General features: G+C 42.5%; 1 protein-coding gene across 2 annotated transcripts in view; it reads left to right on the top strand.

Moving 5' to 3' along the window:
• Positions 1-21436, top strand: part of LOC137358745 (ectonucleotide pyrophosphatase/phosphodiesterase family member 3-like) — a 164303-nt gene that overhangs the window by 30160 nt on the left and 112707 nt on the right. For both annotated transcript variants that reach the window (XM_068025043.1, XM_068025044.1), the window contains 3 exons: positions 6091-6188; positions 12355-12434; positions 14069-14188. In XM_068025043.1, the coding sequence (XP_067881144.1) occupies positions 6091-6188; positions 12355-12434; positions 14069-14188 (298 nt within the window). The remainder of the gene's footprint in view (positions 1-6090; positions 6189-12354; positions 12435-14068; positions 14189-21436) is intronic.

Here is a 21436-nt window from a genome sequence, read left to right as displayed (position 1 = left end):
CCAGAATTCTCATGATTCTCGAACAGACACCCTGGACTGAAAGGTAGCAAAGGTAAACCTGCTGTTCAAAAGAGGAGGTGAACACAGGGAACTATAGGCCAGTTAGCCTGACATCAGTACCAGGGAAAATGCTAGAATCTATTATTAAGGACGTGGTAACAGGACACTTAGGAAATCATAATATGATTTGACCAAGTTAACACAGGTTTATGAAAGAGAAAATTGTGTTGACAAATCTATTAGAGATTTTAGAGGGTGTAACTAGCAGGGTATATAAGGGAAAACCAGTGGATGTAGTGTATTTAGATTTTATGAAGGAATTTGATAAGGTGCCACACAGGAGGTTGCTACACAAGATTAGGCTTCATGGGATTGAAGATTAGTTAATGGACAGAAAACAAAGTAGGAATAAATGGGTAATTTTCAGGATGGCAGAGTATAAGTAATGGAATGCCGCAAGGATCAGTGCTGGAGCGTCAGCTATTTACGATGTCAATCAATGAATTAGATGAGTGACTGAGTGTAAGATATCCAAGTTTGGTGATGATACAAAAGTCAGTGGGAAAGTAAGCAGTGAGTAAGATTCAAAGAGGCTGCAAAGGCATATAGACCAGTGAAGTTGATTGGGCAAGAAGATACCAGCAGGTATATAATATGGGGAAGTGTGAAATAATCCACTTTGGTATGAAAAATGGAAAAAGCTGAATAGTTTTAAAAGGTGAGAAATGAGTAAATATTGTTATGTAGAGGGATTTGGGTATCCTTGTACATGAATCACAGAAATTTAACATGCTACTACAGCAAGTAATTGGGGAGGCAATTGTATTCTAGCCTTTATTGCATGGGGTGGGAGTATAAGAGTAAGGAGGGCTTGTTGCAACTATATAGGGCTTTGAAGAGACCACACCTGGTCTGTGTAGATTTTTGATTTTCTTTCCTAAGGAAGGATATGCTTGCCTTGGAGGCATGCAACAAAAGTTCACGAGATTGATTCTTGGGATGGCAGGGCTGTCCTATGAGAAGAGATTGAGTAAAATGGGCCTTTATTTTCTGGAGTTTTGAAGAACGCGAAGTGATCTCATTAAAAAGTATAAAATCCTTAGAGGACTTGACAGGGTAGGTGCTGAGAGGTTGTTTCCAGTAACTGGGGTGTCTAGAACTCAGAGGCACAGCCTCAGGATCATTTAAAACTGAGATGAGGAGAAATGTCTTCATTCAGAGGGTTGTGAACCTTTGAAATTCTATACCTCAGAGGGATACGAGCATACGAATTAGGAGCAGGAGTAGGCCACTCGGCCCTTTGAGCCTGCTCTGCCATTCAATAAGTTCATGCTGTACTGATTACTCAACATTTCCACCTACCCCCGATAACCTTTCACCCCCATGCTTATCAAGATTCTATCTACCTCTGCCTTAAAATTATTCAAAGACTCTGCTTCCACTGCCTCTTGAGGAAGAGAATTCCAAAGACTCATGACCCTCTGAGAGAAAAAATTCCTCCCCATCTCTGTCTTAAATGGGCGACCCCTTATTTTTAAACAGTGACCCTTAGTTTGAGATTCTCCCACAAGGGAAAACATCCTTTCCACATCCACCCTGTCAAGACTGCTCAGGACCTTATATGTTTCAATCAAGCCGCCTCTTACTCTTCTAAATCCCAGCGGATACAAGCCTAGCCTGTCCAACTTTTCTTCATAAGACAGCCCGCCCATTCCAGGTATTAGTCTAGTAAACCTTCTCTGTACTGCCTCCAATGCATTTACATCCTTCCTTAAATAAGGAGACCAGTACTGTACACAGTACTCCAGATGTGGTCTCACCAATGCCCTGTATAGCTGAAGCATAACCTCCCTACTCTTGTATTCAATTCTCCTCACGATAAACAATAACATTCTATTAGCTTTCCTAATTATGTGCTGTACCTGCATATTGCGATTCATGCACTGGGACACCCATATCCCTCTGCATTTCAGAGCTCTGCAATCTCTCTCTATTTAGATAATATGTTCCTTTTTTATTCTTCCTGCCAAAGTGGACAATTTCACACTTTCCCACATTATACTCCATTTTCCAGGTCTTTGCCCACTCACTTAACCTATCTATATCCCTTTGTAGCCTCCTTATGTCCTCTTCACAAGTCACTTTCCTACCTATCTTTGTATCATCAGCAAATTTAGCAACCATACCTTCAGTCCCTTCATCTAAATAATTTATTTCAATTGTTAAAAGTTGAGGCCCCAGCACAGATCCCTGTGGCACACCACTCGTTACATCTTGCCAACCAGAAAATTACCCATTTATGCCTACTCTCTGTTTCCTGTTAGCTAACCAATCTTCTATCCATTCCAATTTGTTACCTCCTACACTGTGAGCTTTTATTTTCTGCAGTAACCATTAATGTGCACCTTATCAAATGCCTTCTGGAAATCTAAGTACAATACATCCACTGGTTCCCCTTTATCCACAGCACATGTAACTCCCTCAAAGAGCTACAATAAATTGGTTAAACATGATTTCCCTTTCACAAAACCATGTTGACTCTGCCTGATTACCTTGAATTTTTCTAAATGCCCTGCTATATGTCTTTAATAATAGCTTCTAACATTTTCCTTAAGATAGATGTTAAGCTAACTGGCCTGTAGATTCCTGCTTTCTGTCTCCATCCCTTTTTGAATAAAGGAGTTACATTTGCTATTTTCCAATCTATCAGAACCTTCCCTGAATCTAGGGAATATTGGAAAATTAAAACTAACGCATCAACTATCTCACCAGCCACTTCTTTGAACCTCCTAGGATGAAGTCCATCAGGACCCAGGGACTTGTCAGCCACAGCTCCAACAATTTGTTCAGTACCACTTCCTTGATGATTGTAATTTTCTTGAGTTCCTCCCTCCCTTCCACTTCCTGACTTACAGCTAATACTGGGATATTACTTGTATCCTCAATAGTGAAGACCAGTGTAAAATATCTGTTCAATTCATCTGCCATCTCCTTGTTATCCATTATTAATTCCCCAGGCTCAATTTTTATAGGACCAACGCTCATTTTGTTAACTCTTTTCTTTTTAAAATATCCATCGAAACTCTCATTATCTGTCTTTAAATTTCTGGCTATCTGTCTCTCATACTCTCATTTTACCTTCCTTATCAATCTTTTAATCCTTCTTTGCTGTTTTTTATATTCTGTCCAATTTTCTGACCTGCTTCCCATCTTTGCACAATTATAGGCTTTATCTTTAAGTTTGATACTATCTTTAACTGTTTCAATTAACCACGGATGTCAGGTCCCACCCTAGGAATTTTTCTTTCTCGTTGATATGTATCTATTCTGTGTATTCTGAAATATCCCCTTAAGTGTCTGCCACTGCATCTCTATTGTCCTATCCCTTAACCTGATTTGCCAGTTCACTTCAGCTAGCTCTGCTTTCATGCCCTCATAATCGCCCTTACTTAAGTTTAAAATACTAGTCTTGGACCCACTCTTCTCTCCCTCAAACTGAATGTAAAATTCAATCATATTATGATCGCTGCTACCTAGGGGGTGCCTTAACTATGAGGTCATTAATTAATCCTATTTCGTTGCCCAATACCAGGTCTAGTATAGCCTGATCCCTGGTTGGCTCCAGAATGTATTGTTCCAAGAAATCATCCTGAAAATATTCTATGTACTCCTCATCTAGGCTACCCCTGCCCATCTGATTTTTCCAGTCTATATGTAGGTTAAAATCCCCCATAATTATCGCTGTACCTTTCTGACAAGCTCCCATTATTTCTTCCTTTATACCCTGTCCTACAGTGTGGTTAATATTAGGTGGCCTGTACACCACTCCCACAAGTGACTTCTTGCCTTTATGATTTCTCATCTCTACCCAAACTGCTTCTACATCCTGGTCTCCTGAACTTAGGTCATCCCTCTCTATTGTGCTAATATCATAATTAATTAACAGAGATACACCTCCACATTTTCCTAGCTTCCTGTCTTTTCTAAGTGCCATGTACCCTTCAATATTCAGGTCCCAATCTATATCATCCTGCCTGATAACCATGTCTCTGTAATGGCTATCAGATCGTACTTACTTCTATTTGCGCTCTCAGTTCATCTGTTTTGTTTCGAATGCTACGTGCATTCAGATACAGAGCCTTTAGTTGTGTCCTTTTATTATTTTTTTAAACTCTAGCCTTATCTGTTGATTTACTCTTAGATTTGTATGCTCTGTCCCTTTCTGTCACAGTCTGTTTATCGTTTCCCATATTGATACCTTTCTCTATTGCCTTGTCTCTACTTCTTGATTTATCATATCTTCCCAAATTTGATCTCTTGCCCCCACGATTCAGTATAAAACCCTCTCTACTTCCCTAGTTATGTGGCTTGCTAGAACACTGGCCCCAGCACGGTTCAGGTGCAGACCATCCCAATGGTACAGCCAACACAGTCCCCAGTACTGGTGCCAGTGCCCTATGAACCGGAAACCACTTCTACCACACCAGTCTTTGAGCCACGCATTAATTTCTCTAATCTTATTTGCCCTATGCCAATTTGCACGTGGCTTAGGTAATAATCCAAAGATTATTACCTTTGAGGTTCTGCTTCTTAATTTGGCGCCTAGTTCCTCATACTGACTATGCAGAACTTCTTTCCTTGTCCTGCCTATGTCATTGGTACCTACATGGACCACAATGACTGGATCTTCTCCCACTGTAAGTTCCTCTCCAGCCCTGAGCAGATGTCCCAAACCCTGGCATGGGGCAGGCAACAGAGTCGTCTGGACTCTCGCTCTTTGCTGCAGAGAACAGTGTCAATCCCCCTAACTGTACTGTACCCTATTACCACTACATTCCTTTTTTTTCCCTCCACTTGAATGGCTTCCTGTACCATGGTGCCATGGTCAGGTTGCTCATCCACCCTGCAGTCCCCACTCACATCCAAACAAGCTGAAAGAACCTCAGACCTGTTAGACAATTGCAAAGGCTGAGGCTCCTGCAATCCTGCCCTTTGGGTCCTCTTACCTACCGCAGCTGCAGCCACACTCTCCTGTCCCTGACCACTGACCAAATCAGAAGACCCTACCCTAAGGGGTGTGACCGCCTCCTGGTACAAAATGTCCAGGTAATTTTCCCCCTCCCTGACATGTTGCAGTGTCTGCAGCTCGGACTCCAGTTCAATGACTCTAAGCCGAAGCTCTTCGAGCTGCAAACACTTACTGCAGACGTGTTTGCTCTGAATCACACTGGCATCCAGGAGTTCCCACCTGCAGCAGCCATGACACATTACCTGTCCTGCCATGCTTAATGTGTTTGAATTAACTACTTAATTATTTTATTCAAATTTTTATTTTATTTTTCTTTTTTTAATGTATTTTATTAAGCTTAATACTAGTTCCTTTATTATTTTAAATGTTAGGATTAGAATGGACCTTAATCACTTACCAGTTACTCACCAAACAGGTAGCTTCTTCCCTGCTCTCTCTGTTGATTGTGGTGTCACTCTGATGTCACTTTTCGATGTTTCCCGCCTTGCTCCTTTCTCTCGCTCTGTCTGACTCCGGTCTCCGACTCTGGGCTTTGGCATACTTTTTAAACTTCCGCTCCCGCCATGCTCCTGCTCCTATTTCTTATGTTCTTACATTCTTATCCGAAGGTACTCTGGCTGGGGCCAAGGAAGTTGCCGACCTGGGAATTCCTTTCCCTGACTATCACTTTTATTAGGAGGCCATATTTGGGGTGAATTAAAGTTCTGCCTCAAGCAGGCAACCCTGGAGACTTAGAGGGCAGGCTGGGACCTGCCTGGCACAATGAGGTCCTGGACTAATTTTACTGCACTCCTGTGACCTTAGACTGGGAATGTGCCAGAAATGCCAAACTATTTTCGCAGCTTTATTCTTTAACTTTGTAGTCAGAGCAAACCACATGCCTGTGTGCAGTTTTAGGATTTGTTCTCTTTTTACTAGCTGACCTTGACCAGTATGACCAGTGTATTAGGTTTGCTGCTGAATTTATTTTGAGATAAAGGTATGATGTGTACTTCATTACGCTGCTGTAAACTATACAGAAATAATAAATAATATCGTAACATGTGGTCCTTGAATTTCAGGTTTCCTCACCCACCTTTGATACTGATTTCATTAGATGGTTTCAGAGCTGAGTATTTAAAGACCTGGTACAGTTTGCTGCCAGTTATTGAGAAACTCAGTAAGTAACTGAAAATACAAACAAGCTGAAAGCATCCAACTTGCTGGAATAAGTTCTTGTACTTAAAACCATACGGAGTTAGAGTAAATGTACCTTTGGGTTGAAAATGTGCTGTACAATAGTAATACTTAAAGTGTTAACACATTCCTCTGAATCGCTCCTGCCTGCTATTTTAAAAAAGGCAACAAATAAATGGATTAATGTCTTTATCAAAAAAGGAATTCCGTACCAAGGTGTTATGTTACCAATAACATACAGCAGAATTTCAATTTGTTTGCTCTTTTCCATGATTTAACCTTTTCAAATATGTGTCATAGTTACCTTGAAAATAAATGCATTCAAATGTAATTCTTCAAAATGCTACAATCATCCTTGAGGTATGTTTTTAAAAATAGCAATGAAATCGTATTTTTAAAAATGTGTATTGAATTCCTAACCACCTCTGTAGTAAAACAAAAATGATAAATTTTTGAGACATTATTGAATTGAGATTTAAACCAGATACAAGGGGCTAAATATTCATCTGCCCCGTTATTTGGGCACAGAGCTCGTGATTCGTGACCTGCCCATGCTGGTTCTGTTAGAGTTGGGCAGGACATAAATTTGGTACTCCCACCTTCAGTACCATGCTGTGGCATGGGGCTGAATGGGTTGCTTGCTGCCAGCTGCCTCTGTGCTCAGCAGGAGGCAAAACAGCATTGTGCTGAGATCATGTGTTGCAGGAAGCACTCAGTTCTTAAAGGCAGCCTGTCCCTCTTAAAAGAAAGCTACACTGAATAAGCTTGCTGGAATTTAAAAGATGGAAAATGGAACACCAGGGCAGAAGGAAAGTTCCAGAGTGACAGATGCAGGTCTAGAAGCATTAGTAGTGGCTGTGGGCAGGAGAAGCAACAACTTGGTTCTACAGGGAGCCGGAGGCCCTCAAAGACAACCCACATAAGGGAGCGGGAATAGAGGGTCAGGGAGGTCAACTCATAAGATCATAAGAACATAAGAAATAGGAGCAGGAGTAGGCCATTCACCCCCTCAAGCCTTCTCCACCTTTCAATAAGATCATAGCTGATCTGATTGTGGTCTTAACTCCACTTTCCTGCTGGCCCCCCATAACCCTTGACACCTTATAGATCAAACATCTGTCTAACTCAGCCTTGGATATATTCAATGACCCAGCCTCCACTGCTCTCTGGGAAGAGAATTCCAAAGATTAATGGCTCTCTGAGAGAAGAAATTCTTCCTTATCTCTGTCTTAAATGGAAAACCCCTTATTTTGAAACTGTGCCCTCTAGTTCTAGATTTCCCCCACGAGGGGAAACATCCTCTCAGCATCCATCCTATCAAGCCCCCTCAGAATCTTACATATTTCAGTAAGATCACTTCTCATTCTTCTAAACGCCAATGAGTATAGGCCAAACCTGCTCAATGTTTCCTCATAAGACAACCCTTTCATTCCAGGAATTAGCCTAGTGAACCTTCTCTGAACTGTTTTCAATGCAAGTATATCCCTCATTAAGTAAGTGGACCAAAACTGTTAACAGAACTCTAAGTGCAAACCCGATGACCTGGTAGCAATGCCAAAGAAGTCTAATAACCTCATGTGGGTGGTCAAGGTCAGTGAATGCATCTTCACAAAACACCTCCTACCCACCATAACACCAGCCTCTCACTGCTCAATGCACCACATCCCCATCACTCATCCAGCAGCACTCCCTAGCACTCAGGACTCACGCCTAACATCCAGATTTTTTCTTCACCCTCACACCTTCCAATGATACTAGCCTCACACCCACCTCTTACTGCCTCCACATACCTCCAGCTATTCAGCTACAACAGGCACAACACACAAACACAGTGCAGCACAATCACTGACATTCTGCCACTCTTGCAGGAAAGGTGGACACAATTGAAAGGAACAGAACAGAACAGAACAGGCAAAGGATAAGGACATCTGCACATCCTGAGCCTGACAGATGAGATGGCTCTCTGCATCATTGTGCTGAATTCAACCATGCCCCTTGCATCTGGCATTGCTGAGAACATTGAGAATGACGTTATGTTCCTGCCTGATGCCCCTTCTCAATTCCCAGCTCACCCTCATCCTGCTATCTGGCATGATGAGCAAGCTGCGGATGGTGTTTCCCACCGCACCCCCTCCCTCACACCAACTTTCCCCTTCTGAGCTCATCCTGCCCAGCCACAGCAGCCCCAGGAGGAGGAAAGAGAGCAACAGCACAGCTCTAATGAAGAGGCTCTGACATTTGACCTGACACTGACAGCCATCAGCTCAGATACTGGCATTGCACGTACTTCAGTCAGAGGTATAGAATTGGGATCAGCACGTGGTGAGTCATGCTGGCATGAGTGGGCTGCAGCCAAGCCAGGGGTAACGGATGGTTTGTTTGCCAGCTCACCAGAAGACATGTTCGCAGATGAGTTCTGCTACAGAGGTCTCAGTTGAGGACCTCGGTGGGGCACCATACAGCAGAGCACTGATGGGCGTGCACGCTGAGATGCTGGGTGCATTGGCTGGGCTGCTAGACAGCCTCCTGTCACTGTCAAGGAGCATAGAGGAGTTCAGCTCAAAGTTGGCAGAGGGCACTGTGAATAGCTTGCCCTGTCTGCAGCCTCTGCTCCATCTCCCTGTCATCCTGCAGACCCAGAGGCACTGCTAATGCAGCCCCCAAACCTGTTGCAGCCTTTGTGTGGACAGCTTACCAAATGTTTTGCCTTCCCTGTGAGGAGGCAGTAACACTCCCTGCCAAATCCTGGAGCTCACCACAGCACCTCTAAAATCACTTCAGAGTACTTCCATTAACTTTGCAATAGCAGATGTTCTTAAATATTACCTTCTGTGCAATCTGGGTGCCTGTCCTTTTAAATAACACAAATACAGGGCCATCATCCAGGTTACCCATTGTTGTTTGCAAGGTGACAGGCGAATACATTGCCTTGACCTGCATGGTCCAAATTAGGTACCCTGGCATCACATCAACCGGTTGGGTTGAGTGACATCAGGATAGCGCTCCTTCATTGGTTTCCGGCACAAGCAGGTGCCCTTCTCGAGTGGGCTGTGCCAGAGGTGGCTGGTGGTGCACTGTGCCCCAGAAAAACTGTGCGAGGCCTCCATAGCGCTGAAGAAATTCATGTCTTAGTATTCCACTTTGCACAGATTCCCACAGCTTCTATGTACAGTTTCTGAGACTACTACTTTTCAACAGTGCAAGTTCCTACCAGCAGGTGTCCCCAAAGTGCACTTCATGAACCTTCTCATCACTCACTTCCAATCTTCCATCCTCCATAAACTCCAACGGGTCCAAAACATAGAAAGCTCTCTTCCTCCCTTTCCACTTTTAAAATCTTCCTGAAAGCTCAATCATCTTACAAACATCTAGCTCAATCTCTTTCTCCATGACTCTGGACAGGATTGTCCTTACAGGCTTTGGAACCCCACAGTGGCGCAGTGGTTGGGGCGGTGCAGTGGTTAGCTTTGCAGCCTCATAGCTCCAGCAACCTGGGTTCGATTCTAGGTTGTGCCTGTGCGGAGTTTGCAAGTTCTCCCTGTGACCGTGTGGGCTTTTGCCGGGTGCTCGGGTTCCTCCCGTAGCCAAAGACTTGCAGGTTGATAGGTAAATTGGCCATTGTAAATTGCCCCTAGTATAGGTAGGTGGTAGGGGAATTGAGGGAAGGTGAGGATGTGGTAGGAATATGGGATTAATGTCGGATTAGTATCAATGGATGGTTGATGGTCAGCACAGACTTGGTGGGCTGAAGGGCCTGTTTCAGTGCTGTATCTCTAAATAAATAAACATCAGGGTCAAATGGGTGTCAGAAGCCCACACTGTCGGCCAATTAATGTGACTAGAGTGTGGACTCGCTGTCCAATTAAGGACGATGGGCAGGATCTCAAAGTTGGAGGGTCAATAGGAGGCCCTGCAGCACTGAAGAAGCAGAAGCTTGCCTTTTCAGGTGAGAGAGAGGGCCACAGCTGAGACCAGGAAGGCGGGGAGGGTCTCAGAGCCTGCCTGGACCACTGCCTCCTCCACCACCCCCCCACTCCAGTCTGCCACTGGGAGGCCGCCTCAAGGCAGCTGGCCTGGGGCTCCCAGACTAACCGGAAAATTCCAGACGCCCTCTGACAATAGGCCTTAATTGGCCTTCAACTATCATTAAGTGCCTACTCACCGCTTGCGGGCATATAGCTCTGCTGTTTCCGTTCCCACCACCGAGGGTGGGATGAAACTGGCAAACCAGCACACTGGCGGCATTGCGAATTTTCACACCCACTCACCTCCGTGCTTGCCCCCACTGGGGCTAAAAGTCCTGTCCACTGTGTCTGTTACCTTATCTGTTCCTTTATTTCTCTCCGCCAGAGGATGCACGATGGTGCTGTTATTAATATTTACAAGGGGTTATATCAAAACCTAAGTGGGGACGGTATATTTATAATCTTACAATTAACTAAATATCAACAGCCTGAGATACCAGAAGAGCAAACGTGGCAAGTGGTTTGTCACCCACTGAAGTGGTGGGAGTAGTGACTGGAGTTTGTGTTGATACCTGGGCCTGATTTTAACTCATTCAAAACACTTACACAGAGTTAAAATCAGGCACTTGTTGCTAGGATTCTGTCTTGTATAAGAAATGCCCTAAATTCTGGTGGGGATTGGGCATGTCCACATTCCCCACATCCCATGTCAGGGGATTGTATCTTGGGGAGCTCCTGGGCTGTCTTGGAAATTAGGCCCATTACACCCTTAAATGCCCTAAATGGAGAGTTAGTCCCTGAGTTCCATTGAGGCTCTTGGAAAGGCCCCAGAAATAGTCAGGAATATTGCAATTGACCCAGAAGAGCTTGCTTATCTTTATTTGAAAGACACGTGCTTCCCTTAGGAGGTGAAGAAACATTTCCTAACTTGATCTTCAATCTAGGAAGGACCTCGGAACCGCATATTGGCAGGGGCACATGAGCTGTTCAACCTTTCACCAGCATATCCGGGCAGGCGCCCACCCTCACTATGCTAATGATCCCATTCCCCCAATCTGGGAGGGAGTCTGCATCCTTTGCTGCAGCGGGTGGACTGGAGTTTCATTTTGCAGCACTTCCATTGGTGGAACGGGATCCCAAAATTTCAGTCCACAAGAATATTGCTGCTGATAGTAAAGATCAGGGACTGACTGACTGACCAGAATCATGTTTAAAGAAGAATGCAATCTTGTTTAATCTTCTTCAAACAACTTGGAAATTTTGCTGCAAAGTTTAAAAAAAAAATCAGCTTCACTGAAATTAAGGACTATAAAAATGAAGGACAGATTTTGCTCTTTTAGCACTTGAGTGTAAAGGCTCACCGGGGAGAATTGCACACCTGTAATGGAGCCAGCCTGATTTCCCACCCATTTAAAATAATGGACAGAAAAGCACACAGGGTCACTAACGGGCACACAAAGCTCCCTGGCTGACTTTCTGCATTGCACTCTGGACAGGCAATTCAATATACCCAAACATGAAAGGGACACATCTGCCCTATCTTCTGATTGTTTGACACATTTGAAAATGGCTTTTGCCAGAAAATATGGAGCTGACTTTTTTTTTGCATACATTCCCTCAGAATTAATCTATAATTAGGACTGAGGATTCATTTGGAAATATCAAGCTGAGTAATAAGTCCCAGATTTCACCACATTTCAATAAATATATTTTTCCTGGATTTATCTCTTCCCTGCTTAAAGATTTTAAGGTATTTCTAACATTTTTGATTGGATTTCACAGCTGGTTCAGGTTGGCTTGCTAGGAATGAAATCATGTTCCAAATGTGAGTCAAACTGCAGTAATTCTGCATCATATACATTCAGTGCATTTACACCCTTAGTTTAATGTCAGCACAAAAGGATTTTTGATCTCAAGGAGACTCACTTTGCTTTGTTGCGGTGTCAGATCAGTCTCGGATTGCAGATTTAGGTTGCATTGGTATGATAACTGCAGCCAAACTATAATTATAGGGCAAATGCCCTTCAGACGATAGCATTTCTGTAATATCTAACTCAAGTACATTGATTTTGTACCATGTTACTCAAAATACAGTGACATGGCATTGTGAGACTACAACTGAAGTGACATGAAATTTGATTTGACCTTTTAGAAATAGAATTAAACATAATGTCATTATTCCAGAGACCTGTGGAACACATTCCCAGTACCTGAGAGCGATGTACCCCACCAAAACGTTTCCTAACCACTACACTATTGTCACGGTAAGTTTTGTTTTTAAGCCCCAGTGACTTTCCATTAACATTCTGGAGAACGTGCTGCTTTGGAAATGAAAGGACAAGGACTATCATAAAGGCATGGTATCAAGCCAGTTAGTCCATGGACTCTACAGTCTGCTGTCATCAAAGACTGAAATCAATTCTGCAGATACTGTAAATATTCGGGATGCAAAAGCTGTCACCTGTGTTTAAATACACACCCCTCTCTTTCCAGCAGATAAATTTTTGTGGAATTCTAATATTTTCAATTGGATTTCACAGCTGGTCCAGGTTGGCTTGGATAATAAAAATTACAAACAGATACTACAGTATGCAAGAGTACCATGGAGAACTGGGCAGTGCCTCTGTGGAAGTTACTGCATTCCCACAATGACTCTGAAGAATTTTTATCATCCCAATAGCAGAACAGCAGCAGGGAATGACAAATTCGCTTTTTTAATATACTTTTTTAAAGGTTGTTTTGCATCTATGAATAAGTGTGGTATATGAAGTAAAGCTAGAAGCAAACCTCTTTTATACACAGATGCTGATAGATTTCCATCATGGCACATTCTTGAAAATGTTCATTGCAATATACAAAATGGCTGTTAACCTTCCTTTACATTCAATGTAAAACACCTCAGATTTAGAAGTTGCTGGAGTAGGGAAATACTATTACTGTTAAGGATCAGCTTTATGAATATGAACTTTGGCGTGGATCCTTGCACACCATGATTGTATTTGGTGAAATCATGGCAATACTCAGTGTGATTTCCCCATATTCTCTCTAGGTGGGCAAGACTCCCCACTGGGACTGTATTTTTGTAAAATGTACCCTCAAAAATGAGGGAGAATGTCTACTCCCTGATAGATTGTCATTTACCTAGACCCAAAATTTTCTTGGGGCTGAGGGTGCAATACAAAATTGGGGAGGAAGAAGCCGAGTGGTGGGGTTGGAAAATCAGTCCAGATGTGGAAACACTGGATCTTGGCTCTGAAGAAACACTGAAGCGCTTCTTCCCTGGAGCCTGGGTAACAAGCCCATAATATTAGATGGATTTCGAGATAGCAGAATGGCTTTCCCCAGTGGAATTGCCACTGCTCCCACCTGCTTTGCACCAAGTGATCTGGAAGCCAGCAAGGTACTGGCATCAGGTCCGTGTATTTATGCAAGTGGGCTGCACCGGGGTCTCCAGACCAAAATCCTGGCCTGAAAGACTGCTGAAAATATTGGGAGCACAATATTTAAACATCCCTCTTAGAAAGGGAGCTGATCAACAGTTATCAATAGCATTTGAAACTGGGTCTGCTGGCGGCTCACCGTTACACCTTTTAAATACTACATCTTTCTCCCATTGCCCAAGCATGTTCCCAAGTTGCAACCTAGTGTGGCGGGCACCTGCTGAAAATATTGTCTTCACCCTCAGGCCAGATTGCATTTGAACCCACCTGTATTTTGAGCCTCGGATTTGACTGATTTCAACAATTAAGTAAATTCTCACCCCCATCTGATTATCTAGCTGATATTATCTAATTTTTCTGTCTAATTACTCTTTGTTGTCAGGATAAAGTAGCAATACTAAAAGTAAGTGATGAATTCAATTAATCTGAAGTTAAATACGATGTACTTTTATTTTTAGGGACTGTACTCCGAAACACATGGTATCGTCGACAATAACATGTATGATTATAAATTAGACATGTCCTTCTCACTGTCTGGTGATGAGAAAAACAACCCAATTTGGTGGGGAGGACAGCCAGTGAGTATTGTATCTAATACTTCTGTTTTGTATAATTAGAACTTAGTACAAATCAGATCAGATCTGGATAGCTGAAGATTTACATATGAGGAATGGTATGAAAATGATTCTCGATGAACCAGTGCTCCTTCTAAGCTGCACGTGTGTGCGACCACACAGAAATCGGGAATGTGCCACGCAGGGGACAGATAGGCTGCACACAAACAGCGGTGCCTTTAACATGCACGCATGCGCGGCCAAGCAGCAATCTGAAAGGGACTTTGCAGTGAAACAAATGGGCTACACACAGTGATGGGAAATTAGAGGAAACATTGATCTAAATTAGGACTGCAGTGTCTGTGTACATTCATTGTGTGTTAAATATCGATAGTAAAAAGTTATAAAGTACAAAAAGTACCAATCAAAACAATGCTGTAAATGCAGAGCTGGTCACTCAGCATCTAGAAACACAAAAGACAGGTTATGGCATTTTGGATATATATACCCTTTATCAGAAGCTGTGTTCTTTTTACAGATGCTGACTGATCTGCTGTTGCCTTTACAGTTTTTATTTTGTTTTCCTTTTTATTTTACCATTTGTTTATGGATGAAGGCTACTTTCAGTGGAATTGCTAAGGTCAGGTGGCATTTTTAAACTGCTATTTTCAGAAATTCATTCTTCTGGCAATGGAGCTGAAAAATGAGACTGATATAAAACTGTAGATAAAAAAATACAGCTGATGGGGCATTGGGTTATGTGGCAGGCTGATACGCTGACTGTTTAGCTCTGGAATAAAAGCAAAATACTGCGGATGCTGGAAATCTGAAATGAAAACAAGAAATGCTGGAAATACTCAGCAGGTCTGGCAGCATCTGTGAAAAGAGAAGCACAGTTAACGTTTCGGGTCAGTGACCCTTCTTCTGAACTGACAAATAATAGAAAAGTCACAGGTTATAAGCAAGTGAGGTGGGGGTGGGGCAAGAGATAACAAAGGAGATGTAGATTGGACCAGGCCACATAGCTGACCAAAAGGTCATGGAGCAAAGGCAAACAATATGTTAATGGTATGTTGAAAGACAAAGCATTAGTACAGATTAGGTGTAATGCACTGAATATTGAACAGCAGCAAGTGCAAACCTGAAAAAAAAACAGTGGGTAAGCAAACTGAACAAACTAAGATGAAATGAAATAAATGCAAAAAAAAAGATTGTAAAAAAGATTGTAAAAAAAAAGAAAAAACAACTAAAAATGAAAGTAAAATGGGGGGCTGTTATGCTCTGAAATTATTGAACTCAATGTTCAGTCCGGCAGGCTGTAGTGTGCCTAATCGGTAAATGAGATGCTGTTCCTCGAGCTTGCGTTGATGTTCACTGGAACACTGCAGCAATCCCAGGACAGAGATGTGAGCATGAGAGCAGGGGGGAGTGTTGAAATGGCAAGCAACCGGAAGCTCAGGGTCCTGCTTGCGGACTGAGCAGAGATGTTCCGCAAAGCGGTCACCCAGTCTGCGCTTGGTCTCCCCAATGTAGAGGAGACCACACTATTAGCAGCGAATACAGTATACTACATTGAAAGAAGTACAAGTAAATCGCTGCTTCACCTGAAAGGAGTGTTTGGGGCAATTTCCACCCTTCTCTCACCTTTACATGGTCCATCTCTGACACTTCCCTTCCCTTCCTCGACTTCTCTGTCTCCATCTCTGGGGATAGGTTGTCTACTAATATCCATTATAAGCCCACCGACTCACACAGCTACCTCGACTACACTTCTTCACACCCTACCTCCTGTAAGGACTCCATTCCATTCTCCCAGTTTCTCCGTCTCCGACGCATCTGCTCTGATGATGCTGCCTTCCATGACGGTGCTTCTGATATGACCTTTTTCCTCAGCCGAGGATTTCCCCCCACTGTGGTTGACAGGGCCCTCAACCATGTCCGGCCCATTCCCCACACCTCTACCCTCACCCCTTCCCCTCCCACCCAGAACCGTGACAGGGTTCCCCTTGTCCTCACTTTCCACCCCATTAGCCTCCATATCCAAAGGATCATCCTCCGCCATTTCCGCCACCTCCAGCGCGATGCCACTAACTGTCGCATCTTCCCCTCCCTTCCCCTGTCAGCATTCCGAAGGGATCGTTCCCTCCACGATACCCTGGTCCACTCCTCCATTACCCCCACCACCTCGTCCCCGTCCCATGGCACCTTCCCCTGCAATCGCAGGAGGTGTAATACCTGCCCATTTACCTCCTCTCTCCTCACAATCCCAGGCCCCAAACACTCCTTTCAGGTGAAGCAGCGATTTACTTGTACTTCTTTCAATGTAGTATACTGTATTCGCTGCTCACAGTGTGGTCTCCTCTACATTGGGGAGACCAAGCGCAGACTGGGTGACCGCTTTGCGGAACATCTCCGCTCAGTCCGCAAGCAGGACCCTGAGCTTCCGGTTGCTTGCCATTTCAACACTCCCCCCTGCTCTCATGCTCACATCTCTGTCCTGGGATTGCTGCAGTGTTCCAGTGAACATCAACGCAAGCTCGAGGAACAGCATCTCATCTACCGATTAAGCACACTACAGCCTGCTGGACTGAACATTGAGTTCAATAATTTCAGAGCATAACAGCCCCCCATTTTACTTTCATTTTTAGTTGTTTTTTCTCTTTTTTTTACAATCTTTTTTACATTGTTTAAATCTTTTTTTTGCATTTATTTCATTTCATCTTAGTTTGTTCAGTTTGCTTACCCACTGTTTTTTTTTCAGGTTTGCACTTGCTGCTGTTCAATATTCAGTGCATTAACACCTAATCTGTACTAATGCTTTGTCTTTCAACATACCATTAACATATTGTTTGCCTTTGCTCCATGACCTTTTGGTCAGCTATGTGGCCTGGTCCAATCTGGACCTCCTTTGTTATCTCTTGCCCCACCCCCATCTCATTGCTTATAACCTGTGACTTTTCTATTATTTGTCAGTTCCGAAGAAGGGTCACTGACCCGATTCTTTAACTGTGCTTCTCTTTTCACAGATGCTGCCAGACCTGCTGAGTATTTCCAGCATTCCTTGTTTTGATTTGTTTAGCTCTGGAGCCTCGGTAAGAATTTATCCAGACTAATGGGATGAAAATTCCCTTTTCCTGTGAGTGTTGTGCCTTAGGTAAATTTGGATGGTTTCAGTATTTCATAGTTGACTTCAGCCCACAGGACACCATGCTACGCTTAATCTGGGGTGTTTGGTCTGATACTTGTCAGAATTCAAAGGATTTGAACTTGATAGCGATCGGTTACAGCAAACCTTTTATTGGCAGAAATCAGCCCATTACAGTATCTAGGCAGTAATTTACAGTTCCAAACAGATCATCTATCATCTGTTCGATAACTGTCCAGAGTAGCGTGCGCTGTCTCCTTCTTGTTAGCTTCTTTAGCTCCTGCCAGCATTACATCCACCCATAAAGGTTGTCCTGTCTTCTCCCTGTCTTCTACTTTATACTGTTGGTTAAAATCCTCTCTTTATACCTCAAAGTACTGGACATCTGACACATCTTGCAGAGGTATCCTGTTTTTCTGCCCCTCTTTGGTTGGACCAACAGTCAGCCGTTGTTCCATTCATTAGCTTAGTTCATCAATCTTTTACAGTCGAAAGCAATTGCTGATGTGGCTCACAAGTTTCAGTTACTCTTTGATTGCAAGCACTTCCTTGAGACCACCATCCCGTTTTGGTCAGAGGGGTCTATTCAAACATACAGTTTCCATTTTGGAATCACTCAAACTACTGCATTTCTAAAACTACTTGAGTTACTGCAACTGTAAAATTTACTCAGATTACTGCATTATCAAAGAGAGTGTCCTATCCTTGAAGTCGACTATAATCCTATCCCCTTTTTGGGACTAACCCAGATCAGGCATGCTCCCCAGATGATCGCTCTCACTTAAGGTTGAGAAAGACAGATTTCACAGACACTTGAATGGGTCTGAAGAACTGATCTAACTCTCCCCAAAGGAAAAGAAACAGCTGAGAACATTACCATCTCCCAGATAGCATTTATAACAAGTTTTAGCAAGATTATAACAACCCAGATATTATAACGGTTTGAGCATCTCTCCTTAATAATGTAATTCCCCACTAAAGAGTGTACAGAGACGGGTTCTCAAGTTTGCGATTCAGAAGACTATATGAGACAATATATTTTCTAAATTGTATGAAAGTTTGTTAAAGACCAAACATGCAATTCATATTTGATGGTAAGTCAATCGTAACATTAATAATTCTTAGAAAAGAAAGTATGATCTTATTTCTAGTAGAGAATCCAAGTTTTAAGTCTAACTATTGTTACAGTAAAATATTTGAGATATCCATCAATATTTAAAGCAGCATTTACCTTAAATCCCTGAGTAGAAAGCTACAGAGTTTAGTGAGATACCTCGATCTCAATCAAGTGGAGAATTATCGTTACCACTGCAGAGTAGCAGAATCTTTACAGTGAGAAACGCTGGACTGAATCCAACGAATCTAAAGATCCACTGTGTGGTTCCAATATTTATACTGTTTCTAAGCTGCATAACTAGTTTTTTAATGTATGGAGTGTTACCCTTCTATTTCCCAAATAAGGCTATATAACTGTTAATTTCTGGTTAATGCAATATTCTGATGCTATTAAGGCTTAGTACAGAATATCTGAGAGACTGACTGTTACAGGAACAGGGGTTTATTTACACGCGTCTTGCATCTATGGCTTCCACTTACACTCTACACCAGGTTCTGTACAAGTTCAGTTACATTACTTCCTGTGATGACACTCACAGACTATTTACATATTCTACCCAGTAACATCTCACCACGGACTTCTCAAGGGCAATTAAGGATGGGCAATAAATGCTGGCCTACCAGCGACGCCCACATCCCCCAAATGAATAAAAAAACCTATATTACATTATACTACATCTTCCCCAAGTCTTTGACTTCTCCTTTCAGATTGTTAACTGCTGTGGCATTTTTACGAATCTGCCATAATGCTTTCTTCTTTCTTTGGAAGTTGTTTGGGATTTTGAGTCTTCTAGTTCTTCCCTCTCATTCTTTTGAACTTAGAAGAACTATTTGATGATGCATGTTCTTCACTCGGGTTGTCCTCTGGGTTGATGGCTGATTGTAGCATTATCGGTTCATTAACCTCTTGAGATAATTGGTCCTCTTGTATTTGCTGCATTTTTGATATCATAACCAATAACCTTCTGTTTCTTTTTATCATTCCTTGGTCAGTTTGGACAATGTATGATCATGGATATGGTGATTGTTCTATCACTTCTCCATACCTTCTCTGACATCTAACCCAAAATGATTCTCCAGGTTGTATATCTGTCAAGTTTTTGGTTCTGTGATATCTGTCATAATTCTCTGATTGATTAGATCTTTCTCCATCCTCTCACTCCCTCACTTTTCCCAAATCTTCTGCATTCACTTGTAGCTTGAGTGTTCTTGGGTGTATAGGAAATTGAATCTTCAACCTTCTTCCCATTAACAATTTGCATGGGGCTAAAGTGGTGTTGATTGATAACTTAGAAGTGCTAATTGAAGATCTTCATGCCTTTTTAACAATGCTTTCACAGTCCTTACACATCTCTCTGCTTTGCCATTAGCCTGAGGGTACCTCAGTAAACTAGTGATGTGAATAAAACCATATGCTTCTCTAAACCCTCTGAAGCATTCATTTGCAAATTGTGGCTCATTGTCAGATATCACAATATCTGGAATTCTGTGTGTGTAGCAAAGATTTCTCTCAAGGATGTGTTTATAGCTTCTGAACTCTGAAGCAGTAAAACTGCTTTACTTCAACCCACCTCAAATAGTAATCAACAACAATTAACAATAGCTTATTTTTATGCAAGAAAAGATCCATACCTAGACGCTCCCATGGTCTAGACGGAAAAGATGATGGCATGACGATTCATCTCATGACGATTGATAGCACATGTGATACACCTTGATATTATCTCTTCAATTTCTTTCGATATACCAGGCCACCATACTGACTGTCCTGCCCTGGCTCTGCAATTTGTTATTCCCAAATGTCCTTGGTGTAATCTTTCCAAGATCTCTAATCTTAGTATCCTAGGGATAACTAATCTCTCATCGTAGATCAATAAATCGCTAACAATGCTCAGATTACCCCTTTGTTGATAATATTGCCTTAACACTGGGTTATGTGGCATGTACGCTGGCCATTCATGCACACAATATTCTCTAATTGCTGCACATACTTCATCGTTTTGAGCATTCCTGATTGGACTCAATTTCTGAGCTGTAGCATGTAAAGTTGCTGTTGTTAGAGAAAATACTTTGTCATGAAAACGTGCTGTGTCGAATGATGATTTTTAATCCACTAGTTGGAAACCTCAATTAAATTATTTTAAAAAGAGAAACCGATAAAAGGTGACTTTATACTAGCAGCTAAAGTTGGCCACCCCAATATGCATCACTGCACTCCACAATCCAATGCACTGAGGTGGAGACGGATTGTCCGCACAAACCTATCAAGAACAATGACCTGGAGAATTTGAGTGAACTACCTATCCTGCTCCCATTAGCAAGGCATCAAGGCCATCACCTGAATATTAAACTGGTAGAGACGTACCACTCACTCTGCTTCTTCTAATGAACAAGATGCAAAATATACAGGTCTGCGTTTCCCAGCTCACTGCACCTGAAATAAGACTGCACCTAGTGCTGTTGCTGATGCATCCGCTGCTATGATGGTTGATAACTTTGGATCGTAATGTGCTAATACTTCTGAAGAAACTAGCATATTCTTGATTTTCTCAAAGGCTTCTTGTTGGGCTTCTCTCCAACACCAGACATTGTCATTCTTTATCAACTGTCGTCAGGGCTCATTTATCATGGTTAAATTCGGTAGAAATTTCCCCACCTGATTGACCATACCCATAAACCTTTGCAACTCTGTAATTTATTTGGGCTCTGAAAAGTCTTTTATGATTTTCGTCTTTTAAGGATCCGCTCTGATGCCTGACCCATCAATAAAATATGACCTAGAAATCTCACCATTTGCTGTGTAAAGACACATTTCTCATTCAACATTAGACATGCTTCCTCCAATCTCTGCAACACTGCTCGCACTCTTGGGTCGTGTTCTTGCTGATTGGCACCGTGGATCAACATGTGTCCATGTGGCAGATGATCCCATCTAATCCTTCCAGGAATCTTGACATCGTCCTTTGTAAGATCTCTGGTGCTGACGTAATTCTGAATGGTAATCTATTAGA

Source organism: Heterodontus francisci, chromosome 3, assembly GCF_036365525.1.
Source record: "Heterodontus francisci isolate sHetFra1 chromosome 3, sHetFra1.hap1, whole genome shotgun sequence".
Classification (NCBI taxonomy): domain Eukaryota; kingdom Metazoa; phylum Chordata; class Chondrichthyes; order Heterodontiformes; family Heterodontidae; genus Heterodontus; species Heterodontus francisci.
This window is presented reverse-complemented; position numbering and strand designations above follow the sequence as displayed.